Below are 22462 nucleotides of genomic sequence, written 5' to 3'. Positions count from 1 at the left end.
ACGTGACAGTAATAATAAAGCAGCATGACTGAGATGGCTTTCATTATATTTTGTTTTTTTTTCTTGGTCACGAATATTTTTCATTTTATATATAATTATACCATGTTTTGAGAAGTAAATTGGTCAAGACTTCTTAGCCTTTATTACAATGTTTATCTTTATCATTAATGAATTAATTTGATCCACATTTAATTACTGCAACCTTAAACTTATGTCTATTACCATCCAATTAGTTTCAATTCAAAGTCATATTATGATGAAGTAAAATCTAGGAAACTCTAGTCGGTACTTTTGAATGTCCATCTTTAACGATTCGAGTATCTGCTATGAAATATTTACCTTGGATTTATTACATCCTACTCTTGCGCAAGGCGATGGTAATTAGTCTAAATTTGTTTGTCAGTAAATACTGATTACAGACAATCTCACGTTTCTGAAGTACTTATTCGTCAGGTACGAGGAGGTAATCGTTTGATTGTTCTATTTACTCATGGGGATCGATCCCAAAAAAGGTACCACTGGTATGAAAAGTATCAAACGTTTCGTTTCGCTCGTCATAATTACATACTTACTATTAACTAGGAATAAGGTAATTACATCTTCATTAATTGATATGGGCATTTTATCGCGTTGTTTCAGAGACAACCCGATGGAATAAATGGTCAGTTTTATTAGGTTACGTTAAAAGGACCTTATTTGTTTAATTTCTTAGTTCTTGAAAATTATTTTAACAAGTAAAGAAGTGACAATTTAGTAACAGGAATTAATTCCTTCACCTGCAGCTAATTAGAGTATTCAGAGTGCCCGGAAACGATTGGATAGTAAGTATAAAGTTAGAAGCCTTACGGACTCGCCAATTGTTTTATCGATGTCTATTCGAAAGATGAGTAAATTTCCTCGGACATTATTTCGCCACAACAAGAACATCGTAGCGGTAACAACACCTGGTAATTCTCGTTGTTACAATGTCTTTAAGGACACCACTATTTTCTCCTTCATGTTTCTGTATTAATGATACCCGTGTTGCGTACAATCTCCCAACAATTACAAAATCCGTTCTCCGCGGCTCGGCTAATGCTTACACGATTTTTTAACTAATTATAGAGATACAATTATTATAGTGGATCGCCGGTCGATGTACCCTACATTTTGTAATAAATAATACTCTGAAGCTGCGCAGAATTTCAACAATATTCTCATGGGTTGACACACTTAGGCGTCGTTTCGCAATGGAGTTGATTTATTTGTTGGTGTTCGGGCTCGGGCCAATGTCCACGCAGAGAAGCACCTAAAGAAGTGTGTATGAATTGCGATTATAAACCAATACGTTTAAAATTTGAATACTATTCAAAAGGCATTTCCAAAACTTAAAACAGCACTTTGTGTCGCTTCCAATACTTCCCCTGGTAAATGCTTGTCTTCACTTTCGAGCTCATTCTGAATTAAACACTCTTAGAATATGAATTACAATATACAGCGCGATGATAAAGTTTGGAACAAAGTTCATCACTTTTATACTCGCTAGGTTCGGCAAAATAACTTCCATTCTTGAACGCAAAAGTTCTATTTCGCGTTCTATATACAAAATAGTTATTTACGCCATAAAGAAAGTATTATTTACCAGTCGAGGACGATTTTGCGCCCGAGCGGAGCGATGCAAACTTACTTTGGACAACGTCAATTTAAAAAATTTCGATGACATTAGTGTAGTTACAATTCCAGATTCTAAAAATGGTATGTCACGTACGTTTACAATTATTTCTCGGCTGGATTCTGTGTCTCATTAGATTGGAAATTAAAAATCAAGCCGGTAGATATTACAACCAGTCGGCAAGAATACCCTTTCTATGATTCCTAATATAATGGAGTAAAGGTAGCTTGAAAATATGCATTATTTCGGAATATTTAGCAGAGCCTTGGATTTTCATAAAACCTTTTGCAATCGCCTTGAAATGGCTTATAGAAAAAAGTTATAAACTTTAATTTGTACGCTAATTATTATTTGATTGTTTAAACAATAAAAAATGTTTTTTCAAAAATTATTTTAAATAAATCAAAAAAGTCCAAACCAATTTTAATCTATAGGGGTTTTCGAGGTCACTGAATAAGAAAATAATGTTAAAAAATAAAAATTCAAAATGGCTGATCCAATATGGCCGACTTTTTTAAACAATTCATTTAAAAATTACAAATTTCAAAGTAAATTTAGTTTAATTAACATTATAGGGGTTTTTGAGGTCTCTGAACAAGAATATTATACTTATCAGAAAATGAAAATTCAAAATGGCTGATCCAATATGGCTGACTTCTTTTAAACAATTTATTTATGAATAACAATTATTACTAAAACTTTGTAAACAAATATTTTTGAAATAAAAAATGAGACGAGAATCAAAAAACGTAAATATGTGTTCATTCTCCCTTCCCTCCGTTAGACACGTAGCATGCGCTAGATGAGCTCCATTCACCGAACAGATGTTCTCTCTATCACTCTAATATTCAAAAATATAATTCTCGAATTACGAGAATGAATTACACATTACCAGCTAAACTTCTACTACATAATTCCATCATGAAAAATATAGGTAAAACTGAATCTCGGGACAATTTATTGAAAAACCGTATTTTTTCGTATTTTTATACAATATTTTAGTAACAAAATTTATTTTTTTTCATTGATACTCTTTTTAAGATCATAGTTTGAAAATATATTGGTTAAACAAGCAAAAAAATATTTTTTTAACTTTATTAAAGTTTATTTAAAAACAAATTTCATCGTTTTAGAACAATAAAAATTTCATTTTTGTTTTTCTTTAAATTTTATTATAAATTCAACGTTTTAAATAAAACAAAATGGACCATCTTGAAGTACAGTTTTCAAGCTTCAAAAAATGCTCCTGTAAAGTTGCAATATCATATTTTGAACTAAAGTTATTGGACTTTGAAACGTGATCTAAAAAATCAAATGTTTTTTTTTTAAATTATTGAATATTTCGAGTGTTATATTTTTTGAATTAAAATTTTAAGATTTTTTTATGTCATTCACCATTTTAAATGCTATTTGAAGAGTAATCTCTGAAAGTTTTAAATTTTTATCTTAAAAATGAACAAATGGCAGATCTAATTAATTTTGTAGAAAATTCTACCGTTACGTAACTTTATTTACACACTATTCCTGTAAATATTTTTTTCGATTTTAAAATCATGATAACTTGTTAGCTACAAGATTCCTCTTTCATTTAAATTTTTGTGGACTTAATGTGATCAAATAGATAAAAAATTATAACAAATTTAGTGGATAGAGCGCGAGGCCGTGCGCTCCTCGAGTCCTGTGCTCAAGTGCCGACACTACATTTTACTATGATTTAAAAAAAATTCTACAACCTACAGTTTTCATTTTAGAAAATTACTATATACATTTTTCATGTAAAATTTCCCGTTCTTTCAATTGGCGCAATTAGTTTTTTTTTAATTGAATTTGNGTGCATGCTCTTAATCCTGATGATTTTCGTGCAAGAGTACAGTTTTCTCAATGGTTTCTTCAGAGACATGAGCAAAATCCTATGTTTACGAGATTAATTCTGTATACTGACGAAGCAAGTTTTGGGAGGAATGGAGTTATTAACTCCCATAATTTACATTATTGGTCTGATGAGAACCCACACGCTATTATTGAAACTAGGCACCAAAGACAATTTTATGTTAATGTTTGGAGTGGAATTATTGGTCCTTACTTATTGGGTCCATTTGTGTTACCCCCTAGACTGAATGGTCAACGTTACCTAGATTTCCTTGTGCATCAATTACCACAACTGTTAGAAGATGTTGATCTTGAAATTGTTAAGATATACAATAAACAATGGAATTTTGCGACTAATTTGTTAAATAAATAATCAAGCGTACACTCTGCGGTTGGTAACTTTTTATATGTTGTTCCTAATACCCTCACAAGTGTGTCCTCAAAAGTTACCCGATCTGCTAATTTTTCCGAAGTCAAAATCTTATTTTACTCCACTAATAAGATTGCACGGTTTTTGAAACTAGAACATCCTGAAACATATACAGACCATTTATTCCGAAGAACATCGGCAACGATACTGGCTAATATAGGAGTTGATGTATTAGCAATCAAGAGACATGGTGGGTGGAAATCGGCCACAATTGCAGAAAGTTATGTTGCTGACAGTTTAAGTAACAAAAGTGAAATAGCCAATAGGATACTTTACAATGACACTTCAACTCCATGTTTTAGTAGTACGTCGGATCATGCTGTTTTAATGGATCAGTCAGATAATATTGAGCCCCCGGTGACTGAAATGGAGCGATCAAATCATTTGGAGAGAAATGTGACAATTAGTAAACGCGAGGGGAATAATTATCTAGATTTTATAATGTAATGTTACTAAATGTAATAAATGTACAATTAATATAAATATTCATTCATAATAATTAATAAAATGAAATGTTTAATAGTCTATTTACTATAGTGGGGGCAGATAAATAACTATATGATTGTTGTAACGTAGACGGAAATTTGTCTGAGTTGTGAAAACATTTGTCACACTCCCGGTTACTACGTGAATTGTGAGTAATTATTCACACTCCTCCAGCTACGCCCCTGTACGTTTTCCATAGACGTTCTCAATGAAAAAAAAATCAGGAATTATCGCTCACGGTGGTTCCCACATTATTCGCGATGAGCTAATACCTGCCTCTAAATCTAATCCTCGCTGGTGCAATTATGTATTTAACAGACAAATCAGTAACAAGCGTTCAAGTCATTACTTGTGGTGATACGATGGAACTGAATCTGAACCTTGACTGGAGATGCAGTGCATTCAATCATCGAACAGTATGCGGTTGCCATAAAAATATTATTTAAAGGTAGAAAGGCGGACTGTCATCTTTATTTATAAATAGTGGAAGCGATAATTGATCAATTTACCATCAATATGCAGGTAGCTAAGGTGCAATAAAGCTTCTATTTTGGATTTATTACAGGCAGCGTCAGATGTTGTACATGAATTATTAATATGAACAGATCGCTGCGAGTAATTAATACTTTAATGACCCTCCGGGTATCGATATCGCTTTGTTTTTGTATTTTAACGCCGGTCCGTTCGTGTAGATGTGAAAAAACGGGCGGTCGAAGAGAATATTTAATATACGATAAAGACCACTTTGGGTCAATGCTAGCTCTGCAGGGTCAGATGGCACTTTCACCACGATGGTAATTCTGAAGTCGACGTCTTTGTTTTTACATACCCACGCTATGTAGGATCAGATAACTGGCGAAGTAGGCCCTTGAAAGCGATAAAGAAGATGCAGATGGAAACACACACCCTACTGGAAGAAAAACTAACAGGGAAAATATTAAGACATTTGATATACAGGATGTCCCATTAGCACATGATCAAAATGGTACTGCGATAGTCTTTGGCTCAAAAGAAGACGATTTGACTTAACTTCCATTAAGAAAAAATGTCTTGTTTTGTAAGCCTTTAAGTGAAGATCCTTATGCAAAATATTGAATAAAGAGGTTTGTTTAATGCCTAATTGCTGTGAATGATGACGAATTGATGTGTTTTGTAGTAACACTATTATTTATTAATTTAGAAATTACACGTATTTCCAGATTTGCATAAAATGTTGTAATAAAACCATAAATGTATTCTAGTAAAATTGTAAAGGTCAATCTTTTCAGAGGCAGAGTGATCAGAATTCGAAAAACGTCAGTATCTTCGAATAACTCGTTATGATTTTAATCAAACAATAAAACTGACATATAGTAATTTAAGTTTTATTGTGGCATTATCTCGTATTAATAATCATAATAATAAATATAAATTGACTATAAATAATAGTAATAAATATAAAATGCTGAATATAAACTGAATCAGGGGGACTATATCCATTTCTAAAAGAACGAAAGGCTCTGTCAAATGTACGATCCCATTTTTTTTATGCCAAGTTAAATTCGTGTATAAAACTTTCTATATTTTCCATTGACAAGTCAAACGCCATTTCAGTTTTCATTTGAAGTTTTCTAAGCAGGTGCAATTTTTCATAAACTCTCCCGACGCCCATAGTACATTTTAATTGTTCGATTACAAAATACCCGCAAATTTAACATAATCAACGTAGAACAGTGCAACTAAAAACTGCTTTAATGGCGGCAATTAGTATGAAAATGAAACGTAATAACTTTAATTGTTCTGTCGAGGTCAAGAATCTCTAAAATGCTATCTTACAATTAGATCTTGCGACTCGTGACCTTATTTTTTTCTCACATGCTCGCATCTCGTCTAACAATTTCGCAGTGCAATTAATTACTAATTCAAAACCAACTAATGACTCATGTACCTAATTGATTGTCTCTGTAATAGAAAGCATCCGCAAAAAAATCGTATAAATGCAAAGGCTCAATATTTCTTCATACTGGTTCCTGATGGGAAGAAGATTAAAGAAAAGACTAAGAATAAAATATTGGTTTTCTTTCTTTTTAAACACCTGTACAAAAGATTTTTGCCTCCGCCCATGTGTGTGTGTATGTATACCTACATAACACCTGTTATTAAATGGGACGGTCTTCTCAATGGTGTAAGTCCATCTAAACTCTTAACTATGATTTATATCTGAGTTGCTCTATGTGCAAAAAACTGTATGGCCTTGGTAAATAATATATTCAGTGTTGAAATATTTAAATTTATATAAGTATATATTTCCCATACTGTACAAAATAAGTTGTGATGCCATAAAAGAATTTTAACACAATTCTTTGTTAGTCAATGATTACATTCAGCCGTCAGGACCGATGAGTTAGGCCGTCTTCTTTTGTTTATTCTACAGATGGTAACTGGGTTAATCTCAAACGTTAATATGTGGTATCAGTAGTATGGTGCATCACCACATAAAGGGAGACAAGTAACTGCTTGGTTAAATGACCATTCCCAAATAAATGGATAGGTCAACAAGATACAATAGCCCCCGCGTTCCCCAGATCTGAATCCTTTGATTTATGAGACATATGAAGTAGCTTATTTACCATGTCAAAATCACTACCAGGCAGCAGTTACTTGAAAGGATATGATAAAATTCAGAATAAATCAGAAACGTCGACTAAATTTTGAAAATGCATTTTCAAAATATCATCCTATACCGTCCAATGCAAATTGAAAGTTTGCTAATGTTAATGTTGTTGGCATCATATAATATTTTGAGTTTTGCTTCCATCACACAGGCAGGATGTCTATTAATTATTTCAAAACTTAAACAAGCGAGTGTTGTCTTAATGCGAGTGTAAACACAGAAAATTTTCCTACCACCTCATTTTATGTAAGCTAAATTCACTTAATAAGGTGAAAGGACGTGTGGTAAATCAAATAAAGTCAGACCAGTCTAACGGGATTGCATTTCAGCTGTAGGCGCCTGAGCTTACCTAACTAGAAGCAGTTTTCAGGAAGCAGTCAAATGAAATAGATTCCAGATATACTTTTTCTAAATCGGTCTTTTCCGTCTTTAAAATGTGAGTACACGGTGTCTTTTGGAAACTGCCATCCATTCTTTCCTCGCGTTTTCTGTGCTTTCTGCCTTATTGTAGCACAGAAACAATTGAAACTCAATACCTACCAACTAATATTTGCTTCGATTTGACAGCCACCTAATAGATTGCCTCATACATAATTAAATCATTCTATTCACATCGACTTTAAAATTGTTTAAAACTATTTTCATACCACTGACATAATCACCGTGGCCCTATGTGAGCTATTGTCCAGCTATTTTATCACATAACCGCAAGAGAAAGTAAAACTATCTTAAAGAAGAGACAGTCAAAGAAGAATTGAGTTCGGTAATTTTCTATACTGTCACCGTAAAGAGTTATGGATAAACAATTAATGAAATGGCTACTCTCACTTTCATCTAAGCGAGAAAATTGGTAGGTATTTGTATTAGTAAAACTTTTACGCTGAGGATACAAATGAGTCTTGGCTGACAAATTGATGCCAATGCAGAGAAACGGAAGTGTAGAATTTTATTCGATAACGCTTCGTTATTTGAGATGTGTGTACACAACTCGTGTTGGAGACCTACGAAGAAAGATTGTTAATATGTATCACTTCATTCATAAATTTATAGAACCATTATTATGTGACTTCACTGTGTTTATAAAAAGATTGATCGCGTAGAGATATAGGTCAGATCCGTCATGTCCGTCGCAACACGGAAGAGCAAGATAAGCCGGAAGTGAAAGGATGAGAGAAGATGATATTAAGCTTCACCGCACAGAACTTTAACTATTATTGCCGGAAATTTGTATATTTTTAAATGTGTAGAGGTCATACTTCTGAATAATGATTCACGATTTGCTTGGGAGCAAAAGTTTCTATTATTATTACTCCAGTCGAATTAGATCATAAAACCTGAAAACTTGAAAAAATTATTGCATTTTAACGGGGTATGTAAGAAGTGAGAAGTGACGCTAAATTGGTAAATTGCAAATAAATGGCAAATTTACATGTTTTTTAACTTTTTTTACTGCCCACGAAAATCTAGACGGAATAACTTTATTTGACCATTTGATATACAATAGTACATTTATGGCAAGTCTGAATACACAAAAAAAGAACACAAAGATAAAAACTATTATGTGTACATAAATAAAATTACTAAAAAAAAAAACAAGAACTTACACACAACATAAATAAAACAGACATTAGATGTTATTCGTAATATGGCATCACCAAAAAATGTACAAATTTAAAACGTGTCTCGTGTCATATTTAACAGTCTAACAGAGTATGGAAGTTTGTTATAAAGCTTCACATTTAAAGAATTATGTGCTGATTTGGACAGACGGAAGCCGTCAGCTCAAAGCATATTAGCATTTCTTGTATTATGACTGTGAATATCTGACTGCAATGCAAATCTGGTTGTATTTTTATGAATTTCGACAACCTGGAAAAAAATATATAAACAAGGAAGGGGTAAAATACCAAGGGAAATAAAAAATGGTTGACAATGTTCTTTGCTATTCACATTAGCTATGACTCTAATTGTTTTCTTTTGCAAGCGAAATATTTTTATAGATTGTCTGCAATTGCCCCACAAAAACTGCATAGTATATGCGAGAATGAAAAGAAGCAAAATAGGACATAATTAAAGTATTTAAATCAACTAAGTATATTCTTTAGCTGTCATAATACAAAAATGGTGCTTGGGAGCGACTTCAAGAGATATGCAACATATTAGTCATTTTATGTTGTAGGCAAATTACCTACAATTCAAGGTTAAAAAATTTAAAAAAATACCTATTTTATCTGAGTTTTTTACTTATATCTTGGAACCTATTGAAGAATATTGAAGAGGAAAAAGGTTTAGAATTGAATTTTGCACAATATACTCTAAGTTAATTTTTTAAATTTATTACCGATGTGGCAAAATAGCAATAATTGATGAAAAAAGGCAAAATAATCAAGTTTTTGGATAATTTTTTTAAATATTTTAATTGCTCGGAGGGGATTCTAATTTTGGAAAAAAAAACTTTAGAGTATAATAAAACAACACAACAAACTTCATTCAAATCTATTCGATAGTTTTCGCAAAATAGTTTTTTGAAAAAAATTTTGAAAAAAATTTTGCACAGCCTCAAATAAAGCATCTAGATACTTGAAATTTTTTTCACATAGAATAAACCGCTCAACCTTTCAAATGGTTTTTGAAAAATTGAAATCGGTTGATTAGGACGGCCACAGTTAAAGTTAACACTCTTTTTTTTATTTTTAAACAATTAGATTACATTTATCAATTAGCAATTTAGTTTTTTTCATAAATTATGATTTTAAAGTACTCGGAAAGACGCTTCCTTTTTTTTAAAAAATTTCCGTTTATTGGTTCTCGAGATATAAGCGGTCAAAGTTTATCGGCATTTACCGTTAATTTATAAACAATTTAGCAATAATTTTTGATCCAGTGGCTTCGTTTTTCCGAGTTCTAAACTGGAAAAAATTTTCACATCCATCCATAAGTTATCGGCAACATCGATAAATCAGCGGAAAAGCTGTCGCTCGCACGCGCGAAAAGTGACTCAATCACACGAAAAGTGGGGGAGGAGACTTTCGCTCAGAGACTGAATTCGGAGGTTCAAAATGCGAAGGTACGAAAAAAATCGCATTATCTCGGCTTCTAATGGACCAATTTCGATATTTTTGTTTTAATCCGATGTCTCGCGAGCCAAGGAATTCGAATATGGTAATGCCAACTGTCTAATTTGCACATATTTTGTTATAAACAAAGTTTATTATTTATGCATTAAATATACTATATATTTTACCTTATGCTATTGCATTTTTTCAATAAAAAAATTTGTTTACGTATACGTTTTCAACACACTGAATATGAATGTATTTAGTTATAATTATTACAATTATTTAAATAATTTTTGTTTAAACAAATTAAAAAAAAATTAATTTGAAAATCAATTTTTTTGTTAAATACAGATAAAATAAAAAAAAGTAGTATAGTAATAAATAGATTGCAAATTGATAAATGTAATCTAATTGTTTAAAAATAAAAAAAAGAGTTTTAACTTTTGAACTGATGAATAATATCGGTGCCAATATAGTTCCCTGGGGAACTCCACATGTAATATTTCTGGGACCACTACTGGCATCATAGTCCAGGAGAATTACACATTGACATGGCTGTTGCTTGACGTAATTTAGATATTAGTAAAAATCGGTCGAAAATAATATATACAATGAAAATATAAGGTNTGCTTGGGAGCGACTTCAAGAGATATGCAACATATTAGTCATTTTATGTTGTAGGCAAATTACCTACAATTCAAGGTTAAAAAATTTAAAAAAATACCTATTTTATCTGAGTTTTTTACTTATATCTTGGAACCTATTGAAGAATATTGAAGAGGAAAAAAGGTTTAGAATTGAATTTTGCACAATATACTGTAAGTTAATTTTTTAAATTTATTACCGATGTGGCAAAATAGCAATAATTGATGAAAAAAGGCAAAATAATCAAGTTTTTGGATAATTTTTTAAAATATTTTAATTGCTCGGAGGGGATTCTAATTTTGGTAAAAAAAACTTTAGAGTATAATAAAACAACACAACAAACTTCATTAAAATCTATTCGATAGTTTTCGCAAAATAATTTTTTGAAAAAAAATTTGAAAAAAATATTGCACAGCCTCAAATACAGCATCTAGATACTTGAAAATTTTTTCACATAGAAGAGACCGCTCAACCTTTCAAATGGTTTTTGAAAAATTGAAATCGGTTGATTAGGATAATTTAGATAATTTTAAAGTACTCGGAAAGACGCTTCTTTTAAAAAAAAGTTAAATTCCGTTTATTGGTTCTCGAGATATAAGCGGTCAAAGTTTATCGGCATTTACCGTGAATTTATAAACAATTTAGCAATAAATCTTTGATCCAGTGGCTTCGTTTTTCCGAGTTCTAAGCCGGAAAAAAATTCAATATCCTTAAGTTATCGGCAACATAGATAAATTAGCAGAAAAGCTGTCGCTCGCACGCGCGAAAACTGACTCAAAACACGAAAAGTGGGGGAGGGGGCTTTCGCTCAGAGACTGAATTCGGAGGTTCAAAATGCGAAGGTACGAAAAAAATCGCATTATCTCGGCTTCTAATGTACCAATTTCGATATTTTGTTATAAACAAAGTTTATTATTTATGCATTAAATATACTGTATATTTTATTATGCTATTGCATTTTTTCAATGAAAAAATTTGTTTACGTATACGTTTTCAACACTCTGAATATGAATGTATGTAGTTATAATTATTACAATTATTTAAATAATTTTTGTTTAAACAAATAAAAAAAATTAATTTGAAAATCAATTTTTTTGTTAAATACAGATAAAATAAAAAAAGTAGTATAGTAATAAATAAATTGCAAATTGATAAATGTAATCTAATTGTTTAAAAATAAAAAAAAAGAGTTTTAACTTTTTAAATGATGAATAATATCGGCGCCAATATAGTTCCCTGGGGAACTCCACATGTAATATTTCTGGGACCACTACTGGCATTATAGTCCAGGAGAATTACACATTGACATGGCTGTTGCTTGACGTAATTTAGATATTAGTAAAAATCGGTCGAAAATAATATATACAATGAAAATATAAGGTAGCGTCAAGAAAAAAAGTTGTGCTATTTGCAGAAAAAAATAATGACTGCAAAAATACTCAAAAATTACGTGTTTTTTCTAACATTTTCCAACATAACTTCTTAAATATGCAGTTTACAGAAAATGCTATTACTGATGAAATTGTTTGTTACGAAATTTGCTACATGACTGATACCTGCGTATATCATATTTTTGTTGCTAAATAGCCAAAACAACGTAAGAAGGTGATGAAAATCGAGGTAATTTGGAAGCGTCAAACTGACAGGTAAGAAATTGTCCAATTCCACTATAAATGTAAATGTAAGTATTTTAAACGAATACAAAACGAAATTCCAAAACCCGATCAAAATCGGTCTGATAGTTTTCGTATGAGACAATTTGTTACTAAATTTCAGCGCGAAATGTTATTTTTTTACGTGAGTGCTGGGGTTAAAGTTAGGCATTTTAATTGGCGTCGATTTTTTTACATATACTTGGACCCCTTAACTATCATATAAAATCGTTATAATATCAATTTTCTTTTTTGAATAATTTTTGGAGCGATTTGAAAAGTTAGAAAAATTTTAACTTTATAAACAAATACTTTCGTGAAACGGTTTTGAGGGTTGGAAAATACACCAAAGTACTAAAAAACAGTTCACGGAAAAACTGATTTTAATTTTTCAAAAACCATTTGAAAGGTTGAGCGGTCTTTTCTATGTGAAAAATTTTTCAAATATCTAGATTCTAGGTGCTTTATTTGAATCTGTGCAACATTTTGAATACTCCGACATTTTTTTCACAATTTAAAAAAAAAATGTTTGAAAACTATAGAATCCATTTTAATGAAATTTGGTGTGTTGTTTTATTATACTCTAAAGTTTTTTTTAACAAAATTAAAATGCCCTCGAAGCAATTAAAATATTTTTAAAAAATTATCCGAAAAATTTGATTATTTTGCCTTTTTTTCATCAATTATTGCTATTTTGCAACATCGGTAATAAATTTAAACATTTTTAACTTGCAGTATATTGTGTAAAATTCAATTCTAAAACTTTTTTCCTCTTCAATATTTTTCCAAAATGCATAGGTTTCAAGATAAATAAATAAAAACTCAGATAAAATAGGTATTATTTAAAATTTTTTAAACATTTTTGCAATTTTGGGAATCACTTTTATTATGTGAGTTGTACTGAAGGTAATTAAGAAAAAATTTGCTTGCCCCCTCTCACATCCACCTCAAAACAGATCCGCCCTTGTCCAACATGGGTTCTAATTGATCCAAAGAAAAAGAAAAATTTTAAAAGTTGAAATTAAGTTGGCCTTTACATCTAACAAAGTAGACTGGAGTATATACCTATTTATTTTCTTTACAATTTATTACAAGTTGCTCGCAAATGAGATCGAAAGTAGCATGAAAATATAAGGTGAGTTCGATAAATGAGCACAAGACCGTTTCTATTTCCTCAGTGTAGGAATATTATTGTGTATATTATCTAGCCAGTACCTATTACATAATAGTGCTGTTGTGTAAGGTGTAAATTTATTAATTCATCACACGTTTTTTAAATAAAAATCTTGTCAGTGGAAGACATGATCTCTTTCATAAATAAACAAACAAGCGCGCTAGTTGCTTACGATCAACTACTTGCCTTCCTGGGATCCTGATACAAAATATCGACATACTAGTTACTATTGCGATATGTATTCGTAATTAATTATGTTATATTATTTATTAATAATAATAGCTGTTGGTCTGCGCGTAAATATATAAAGAGAAAATTCTTTGTGAAACTACTTTCTTATTATTTTATTGAATTGAAAAGATGTAATAAATAAATCATCTGTTGCCTGATTTAATCTTATCTTAGCCAAGGTGCTGATATTAGCAATATCCCCTCAGAAGACATGCAGCAGATACCCTCTTCAGGTTTAATAGGTTGCGGTAACTGGTAGCTTCTTGTTAAGGTCATGCTTTTATTACCGGCGTTAAACTTTTCGTATTTTTGGGCAGCCACCTCCACCAAGTTTATGGTCAAAGAGCACTTGACGTCTTCAGGTCTAAATCCTCTAGCATCAATCAGGATCTATCTAGAAAAAATTGACTAGCTAAAATTTTTTTCATTTTATCAACTCGAGTTTGATAAAATTTTAGCTTCTCCTGTACAATTGATAGGTATTGCATTTTTTTTGTTTTCCGCAGAGATAGCCAAGAACGAAAGTCAATGCATGAGCAAGCTGACAGAGATAGAGAGTTCATATCTTCAAAAACACAGACTATTTAAATATACGCTGAATCTAGGGTAAAAAAAACACCTAAAATGGCAACACTGCTCGAGTGAGGTTTTTATTCTCGTCCTCTTTAGGCAACCAAAGTTACACACACATATTTTATTTAACGTGTTATGGCATTATAAATCAAATTATTAAGTTTTATCTACTGAAAATTATTTATTTTACCCACTTCGAATCTATCTTGCAGGAACAGTACACTATCCATCGTCGGTTGGTCAATTATTTCATCAATAGTCCTGTCAGTGGCATTCCTGCTAAGTTCAGTCCACTTCTGGAGTCTCCCTTTTGCAATAAACGCAATTAACAAAATACAGTCCCTATTAATTAATAATACGAAAGAATTACCTGAATCTTGAAGAGCTCCTCTTGCTTTCTCGAATAGTTTGTCTGCTGTAAATGAAACACACTTTTTTATTGAAACAGATAGTTTTGATGTCAATGACATCTCATATTTATTTAGTATTGGTTTGGTAGTTTTTTCACAAAGAATTTAAAATACATAATTTTTTTGCGATGACAAAGATGAAATGACAATTTCGATTGACAGATTTTAATTTTTAAATTTCCTTCATTATTTAGGAAATTAGCATTTCGTGATGTGGTCACCCTGATTGACACTAACATATTTTCTGTCTTTTTCTCGAGTATTGAAAAGTATATTATCTTCTTTTTCAAACTATTTTCAGAATTTGCATGGTTATCAAATTTTGTCCATGATTGTTTGTTCTTGCGTTTGTGTAGTATAATTATTGTTTATACGATTATTTGAATTTCTTCTAACCGTAAAATCAGCAAAATGTCACAAGGTATCTATTGTAAATTATAATAATAACCATTATTATGTAAAAATATATCAAAGCAACAAGTTGATTAAAATAATTTTTTTCCAGACGCAGAGCCTAGAAAGTTTAAATTAAGAAGAATACCAACGGCCGATGGTATGTCAATAACAATTTTCTTACAGTTTTGCGTTATTATTACTTAAATAAGTTGTTAATACATTGATGACACAATTGGAAGGAATGTATGAAACGTACCTAACCTGAAACTTTTTCAGATATAATTAAGAAAAATCTGGAGCCCTTAAAGGAAAACATTAAAAAAAAGAAGCGAGCCCAACAAGCTTACTACCAGAATCACAATCAACAAGGCGTCAGTCCCTTAATCCGAGATTACAAAAAAGGCCCGGTTCACCAGAGGCTAGGTCGGAAACTTCCCTACACCCTCGGCACAAACACTTCTGCAATACCTCCGAAAAGGAGACTGAGACTGCCGGGAGTCCATCCACAACACAGACGAACGAGGATATTCACAGCCCAGCAGCGTTTGAATCGCATCAGGGCTAACAACCGAGAAGTGCAAAATATGCAGAACATACCAAAGAGGATAAAGCTGCGGAGGACTCTGCCGCACAGCATGAACGGGCCCACCAATCTAACGGTGGAGGTGAAAAACAACAATGCTATCGGTAGGCCCCAATTTAGTCACGGCACCCGCAGATTCCGACAGATATTGAACGGTCAACTGCAACAGGAAATAAAGAAAATACAGATGTCTTACCAGGGGGGCCAGACGATAGCACCCATGCGGGTTACGCCGTCGGCTACCGTGAAGCCCCTGAACACGCGATTTGCCAGCCTCATTTAAGTAGAGTTTATCGGTCGATTTTAGGTGGGAATTGACGTTTTATCAAGTAGTGTTACAAGATAATGCAGTGTTGAGTATATCGGGAACAGTTCACATAATAATCTATCGGTGGAAGGTCCTGTGCAATATATTTGTTTTTTAACGATATCCTTAAAGTAGGACGTGCCTTTAAAAATATGCATTTTCTGGTAGAAAACTAATTTTGAGGTAAGTACCATGAGCGCAACTGAACATATTTTGTTGCTTTTTTAAATATTAGGTTTATGCATATTGCGTTTAATATTGTGGTTATGTTAATTGTTTAGCATAAAACTTTGAAATATTCATGAAATTTGGCCACCCTCCCTATATTTGATGACGATGAACACAAACCTGAAGTTATTTTTGTGCAATCGAACTCGGTTTTCAGGAAGACAATTTTTCAAAATTCTAACCCTTCTAACACATCGTTACTATTTACAACACATACCGCCTATATATCTTTTAACATGTAATTAGTCATTTTATCGTCCCTGGGAAATATATTTTCTGTTTTTTAAGGAAAATGTCAAAAGAATGGCTTATTTGTATATCATTTCGTATTTAAACCGCTATTTCTTTCTGCGACCTATGGAATAATGTTACTAAGTACGGTAAATTTACTTTGCTTACCCATTCATGTCATTTAGATTAGATCAGGTTATTTTTTATAAAGTACATTATATGTAGGTATAAAATAAATAAAAATGTAGCCTGACCTCTCATAACTTAGATAGAATTTTATCTGTTTATGTTAAGTTAGGTTAGGTCAGGTTGTCTTTTATTTATAACCTGCTACATTACGTTATTATAAGTCACTTACTGATGAAATGAACATAACAGTTAAATGAATATAAATGTTTTTATTTCTTTTCACCGAATACTGCATTTTAATCATTCTGCTGCCCACAAAAATATATTTGCGATACTTAGTAACGTCATTTCGAAATCGGGTGATTTGAAAATATATTAAATGAATACATTTTTCTTTCAAATTTCTAAAAATATGTTTTCCTAGGAATTAGTTCATTTCTAATTATGTTTTATAGGTTAGAACTTTGGTAAAATTGTTTTGTAAAAACTAACCGCACAAAAATAATTTCAGATTCAATTTCAACACCCTTGAAATAGGCAAAATTTAATGCATTTTTTAGAATTCAAGACATAGTAGATAATTACCAAAGTTCATGGTGTTGAAATATCGCGAAATTTTGTGGAAAACGTAAATATTTTTTAAAACATTTATGTAGTATCACCTAAATTGTATATAATTAAACATTTCCAGCACATTTTGGGATATTTCAACACCAAATTGTATTAAATTTGCCTTGGTTCGATTGCTTATGTCTCAAATTAGTAAAATGAACGTTTTTAAACGAAAATTAATTTTTTATGTACGTAGTCAAGTCCCACCTAAAATCGTAAGGACGCAGTGCCCAATTTTAAATTTAAGAATGTGAAATTTTGTTTCTTGTTTAAACTTTATTTTAATTACCGCTAAGTTATGACGTAATTGGTTTGTAACCACGTTGATTCCTAATTAGTTATTCACACATCTCATAGAAGCATTTGCTGATAACATAATTTTGTATAAGAAATATTTTCTTTAATATTTTCACAGCCACTTCAACAACTCACTTTTTTTTTGTTTGCCGTTAATAGAAATGTATAAAATATCAACAGTTGTGTTCCTTTTGTTATTTTATCTTATAGTGGAACGTTAGATTAATAAATTTTTTGCTAAAAAGTTGTTTGATTTCTTGAAGAACCTTTGCCTTATTAAAAAAATGCCATAGGCAGAGCACCAGAGATTATTTATGGTAAAATACGATTAAGTGCGACATGGTAGATCCCTTTTAATTGTATAAAAGTGTGTATTTTCTTTTCCTACTAGCTTTACTTTACATAAATTTACTAATAAATTACAGTTTTTGTGTAAAAATATGAAAATATCAATACATTTTTCTTTCAAGTTATCCTGACAAATTGAGCTTGCTTTTTCCCTGATGATGGCATAGTAGCCAAAACTAGTAGGAAAGGAAAATAAATGTTTATACTGAATGAAAAAGGACTCCCTGTCACACTTATCGCCATTTAGTATTATAATATGTACATTTTCAAGATTTATTAAATTATATTGTGTTCAAAATGGTGTCCCTGTGCATAATTTTAAAAGTGATATTGGCGAGTCTGCTGATCTTTGTTTTTTGAGAACTTTATCTTAAAAACGAGTTTCAAATGTAAATATAAGAAGTATTTGTATATTACGAATATGCTTTTTAGACAAGTAAAGTTATGCCTCGTGTAAATTAGTGGCGGCTCGTGAAATTTTTTTGAATAGGTGAGGCCTGTGGCTATTTACTAGGTAAGAAAGAAAAAAAATAGTGCTGCAGGCAAAAATGTTTAAATATTCAAGGTCAAACGACTAAATGCCTCTGGAAATCTTTAGTTGCATTTCCAATATTACAGAAAAACGGATGTTCATGAGCAAGATTTTCGTTCTGATTTTATAAAAAATAATACGCAACTATTTGGATATTTTATTAATCTGCTCTCAAATAATAAATAGGAATAAATTTCCACGTCATTTTTTATTATGGAGATCTTCCTACTTGGTTTATGAATATTAAAAAATATGAAATGCCAGACAACTTATTTATTTACATATCAAACAACACCGCCAGCATTTCGTTTATCTCCACTTTTAATAAAATATTTTAAAAACATAGTGAATGTTTTTATAAAACGGGTTTATTCGTCTGTCTTTTAAATTTGCAAATTTACTCATAAAATTGAGGATCGGTACTAAGACTTTGCAATAATTCTTTTTCTATCTTCATCACTGATAATTTATTTAATCGGTCTTGTGTCATATTTCTAAATCTTAATGCGCTGAAGACACAAAGTTTCTTTCTACCGAGACACTAGTTGCAGGAATTGTTAAAACTGGGCAAAACAATTTGTATGTTTCCGAAAATACCATTTTAATTTTCTTGTATAATATTTCTATCATTTTTTGAACTTCTAAATTACGAAATTGTTCGTCTCTACAAAATATTAAGTTCGTTTTTCAACTTATCTATTTCAAAAACGTTTGCATACATTTGTAATAAGCCTTCAACCGATTTTTTTGGGAAATTTGTTTGCATATTTCGGAAATTTGGAGGAATCTATCTATTAAAGCAAAAAATCTAAATCATGTAAATACACAAAACGATGTTAATTAAGGGGAAATATATTTCGAAAATATTTCTAATTCGTCGCAACTTTTGCCCTGTTTACTTGGTAGTCCAATAATATTTTTCACATAATTAAAAATATTTTTAAATTTTTCTTCGTTTCTTAATTCAGAAATTCTTTGACTAGTGATTTTAATTTGTTTAGAGCAGTAGTTTACGTCATTACGTCTTGAAAAAGGAGTTTCAAGAGATAAAACAATATTGTGAGATAGTTTCATTATTAGCTACCTATGTAGGTATTTGGTAATATGGTATGTATCTATTATTGTTTTGTTGTAAGTTGTTTTTTATTTACTTTAAATTAATATCTGCCTTGTCCTTGTCCTTAAAGCCTTTGTACTATCCCTCAAACTGACATCAGACACTACACGCGTACTATGCGACGCGTACATTAACCGCGAACTGAAACACTAAAACTATAAGTAGCTTTGAGATTTGAGCCGGCCTCAGCTCCCCCGTAAATCACGTTATTTTAACCGCCTCTCGTGGAGGGGGTACTGCGCCTACAAGCAAAGAATTTCTGGCCTCACTGTGGTGGTGACTAGTAGGGAGTAACAATATCCAATGCCGCGCCGACGGAAACGATATTCAATATTCCAACAATTATTTTATAGTGTGATTTTTGATAAATGTAACGGGTATAGGAAATTAGTTTACCTAACTGTTTATTTAGTTAGGTTAATAGCAGAATATTAGGTATTAAAATATACGGTGTGAGAGCCAAATATTGCAGTGATGCACGGCCTCAGTTGCTTCATGCGACGAGCCGCCACTAGTGTAAATAAAAATGTTTCTAATTAATTTGATCATTTTGTATCGGGAATTAAGTTACAGAAAATTGGATTCACTGAAAGCCTTATAAATCTTCTTAAATCTTACTTATTATGCAGAAGGCAATTTAGTGAATATGAAGGTACAAGTTCCATAGAATGTATCAATTCTGGGGTACAACAAAATTAAAATTTGGGCCTATTTCTGTTCTTTATATTCATCACAAATGACGTGGAAACTTATAGTTCATTTGTAAGTTCTAAACTAGAGTACGGGCAAATAAATGACTATTATTATTATTAAATAAATCAATTTTTATTTAAATTTCAGTTTAGTCGGTGATTTATAGGCAACTAACATTACACCTTGGCTGTAATGTAGGTTGCATATACTTCGAAAAACGCGATTCACTTGTCCTTCAAATGTTTTATCTTGGTACTTTTTTTAAATAAAATATATCCTGATCTATACAATAAATCTATTCGCAAGTAAAATGTCAAGTACTAACAAAAAAGAACTTTAGATATTTTGTAAAAAATCGATAACCTCGATACACTGCTCTATTTATTATAATATAAACATGATTTCATTCCACTACTGATGGATATTTATGAAATTAATTTACATGGGGGCTTTAATTAATTTTAAGGACGTTGTGCTTGGTTTAATCTATATTTATTCCTGTACAGAATCACGTAATAAGTAAGTAACTTTATCTCTTTAAATAAATATTAATTTACATATCACAGAAGCCTGCAATCATTGTTTCATTAACAAATATGCTATCATCAGGAAAACATAAAAAATATAAATTAGCACACTATTGCATTGGTTAGAACTATCTTTTCCAACATTTTGTTTTAAATACAGAGTGCGATTATTCTAACCAATATATATTTTTTATTTTTTAATAGCACCTTTTATGTGCAATCTACAAACTGAGACACTCAAGAAAATATATTGGTAAACAAGGTTATCAGTATGACCATGACCGTAGATTGTGCTATAACAGGCTAATTAACAGCCCATTATGTTACGTGGCTGAAGACAGACACGGATTCAGATTCGAGAAACGAATTTTTACAGCGGACCAGTTCAATATTGAAAATGACCTAAAATTTTTAATATTATTTTGCTTCTTTAAGTCTTCATAAGTTAAATTTAGTATATGTTATAAAAAATAAAACAAAGTAAATTTTTAAAGGTTAATACTTTTTAACCTCACATCATTTCACAAAAAAATTTAAGATTTTACAAAAGTTAGGTACAGATTCAAATTGAGATTTATTTATACCCTAAGGATTTATAGGTACATATTGTGGAAACGGAAATATTCTGGATTTACGGGGGTCAAACGATTCTATTACTCTTCAGGATCGAAAAAAAAACGTAGATCCCGCAAATACGCCTGTTACAGATTGTAATTTGTACTGATATTTACTTATGTCCTAAGGGATCATACATATCGTGGAAACGGAAAAATTCAGAGGCTACGAGGGTCAAACGATTTTATTCCTCATCAGGGTTGAAAAATCGTTTGACCCTCGTAGCCTCTGAATTTTTCCGTTTCCACGATATGTATGATTCCTTAGGACATAAGTAAGTCTCAGTATAAATTTCAATCTGTAACAGGCGTATTTGTGGGATCTACGTTTTTTTTTTCGATCCTGAAGACTAATAGAATCGTTTGACCCTCGTAAATCCAGAATATTTCCGTTTCCACAATATTTACATATAATTCCTTATAGCTGTTGTACATTGACAATTTATTCATCAATAAATTGACGAAGTTCTTTATGAATTAATTCACGAGTTTATTGGTAAACAGTGTGGTTTTACACTGCTACAGACTTTGTCAAGTTTTTTGACGTATGAATCAGTTCTACCAATGAATCAAAGAAGCAAATAAATTTAAAAAATGTCATATAAACATATTATATAAATATTAGTTTTTGTAAGTAACAAATCAGTAAAAACAATGCAAAACTAGCACGACGCCACACAATTATTTACATATTCCAATAACATAACCTCATTACTGATCTGAGGCTGGAAATCTGTTGGGTTGGTACTTCCGAACTTCACGAAGAAATTGACGAAATTTAGAACATGCTCTAATTCGTCAAGAACTTGATGAATAAAATTATCAAGTTATTTGACAGCAGATTTGGTGCATTACACTTGTCCAATTTCTTGATGAAGCGACTTGATGAATTAATTGATCAATAAATTGTCAATGTAAAACAGCTATTAGGGTATAAATAAATCTCAATTTGATTCTGTAACTTTTGTAAAATCTTAAATTTTTTTATGAAATGATGTAATAGGTTAAAAAGTAA

The 22462-nt window shown here is 31.2% G+C and overlaps 2 protein-coding genes across 2 annotated transcripts; one reads left to right on the top strand and one right to left on the bottom strand.

Annotated features, from left to right (window-relative positions):
• Positions 1-14015: 14015 nt before the first annotated feature.
• Positions 14016-14893, bottom strand: LOC108906002 (major egg antigen-like). The gene is made up of 3 exons (XM_018709118.1): positions 14794-14893; positions 14618-14730; positions 14016-14240 (listed from the first exon to the last, which is right to left on the bottom strand). Exons 1-3 carry the CDS (start codon positions 14891-14893, stop codon positions 14016-14018), a joined length of 438 nt encoding a protein of 145 aa, XP_018564634.1.
• A 240-nt stretch (positions 14894-15133) lies between these two features.
• On the top strand, positions 15134-17860 carry LOC108906004. The gene is made up of 3 exons (XM_018709120.2): positions 15134-15254; positions 15339-15386; positions 15506-17860. The coding sequence occupies exons 1-3, from the start codon at positions 15245-15247 to the stop codon at positions 16093-16095; spliced, it is 648 nt and encodes a 215-aa protein (XP_018564636.1). The 5' UTR covers positions 15134-15244; the 3' UTR covers positions 16096-17860.
• Positions 17861-22462: the final 4602 nt, after the last annotated feature.

Source organism: Anoplophora glabripennis, unplaced genomic scaffold (genome assembly GCF_000390285.2).
Source record: "Anoplophora glabripennis isolate ALB-LARVAE unplaced genomic scaffold, Agla_2.0 scaffold188, whole genome shotgun sequence".
In the NCBI taxonomy this organism is placed as follows: Eukaryota; Metazoa; Arthropoda; class Insecta; order Coleoptera; family Cerambycidae; genus Anoplophora; species Anoplophora glabripennis.
The sequence above is the reverse complement of the archived record's forward strand: the minus strand, read 5'-3'. Positions and strand labels throughout refer to the sequence as shown.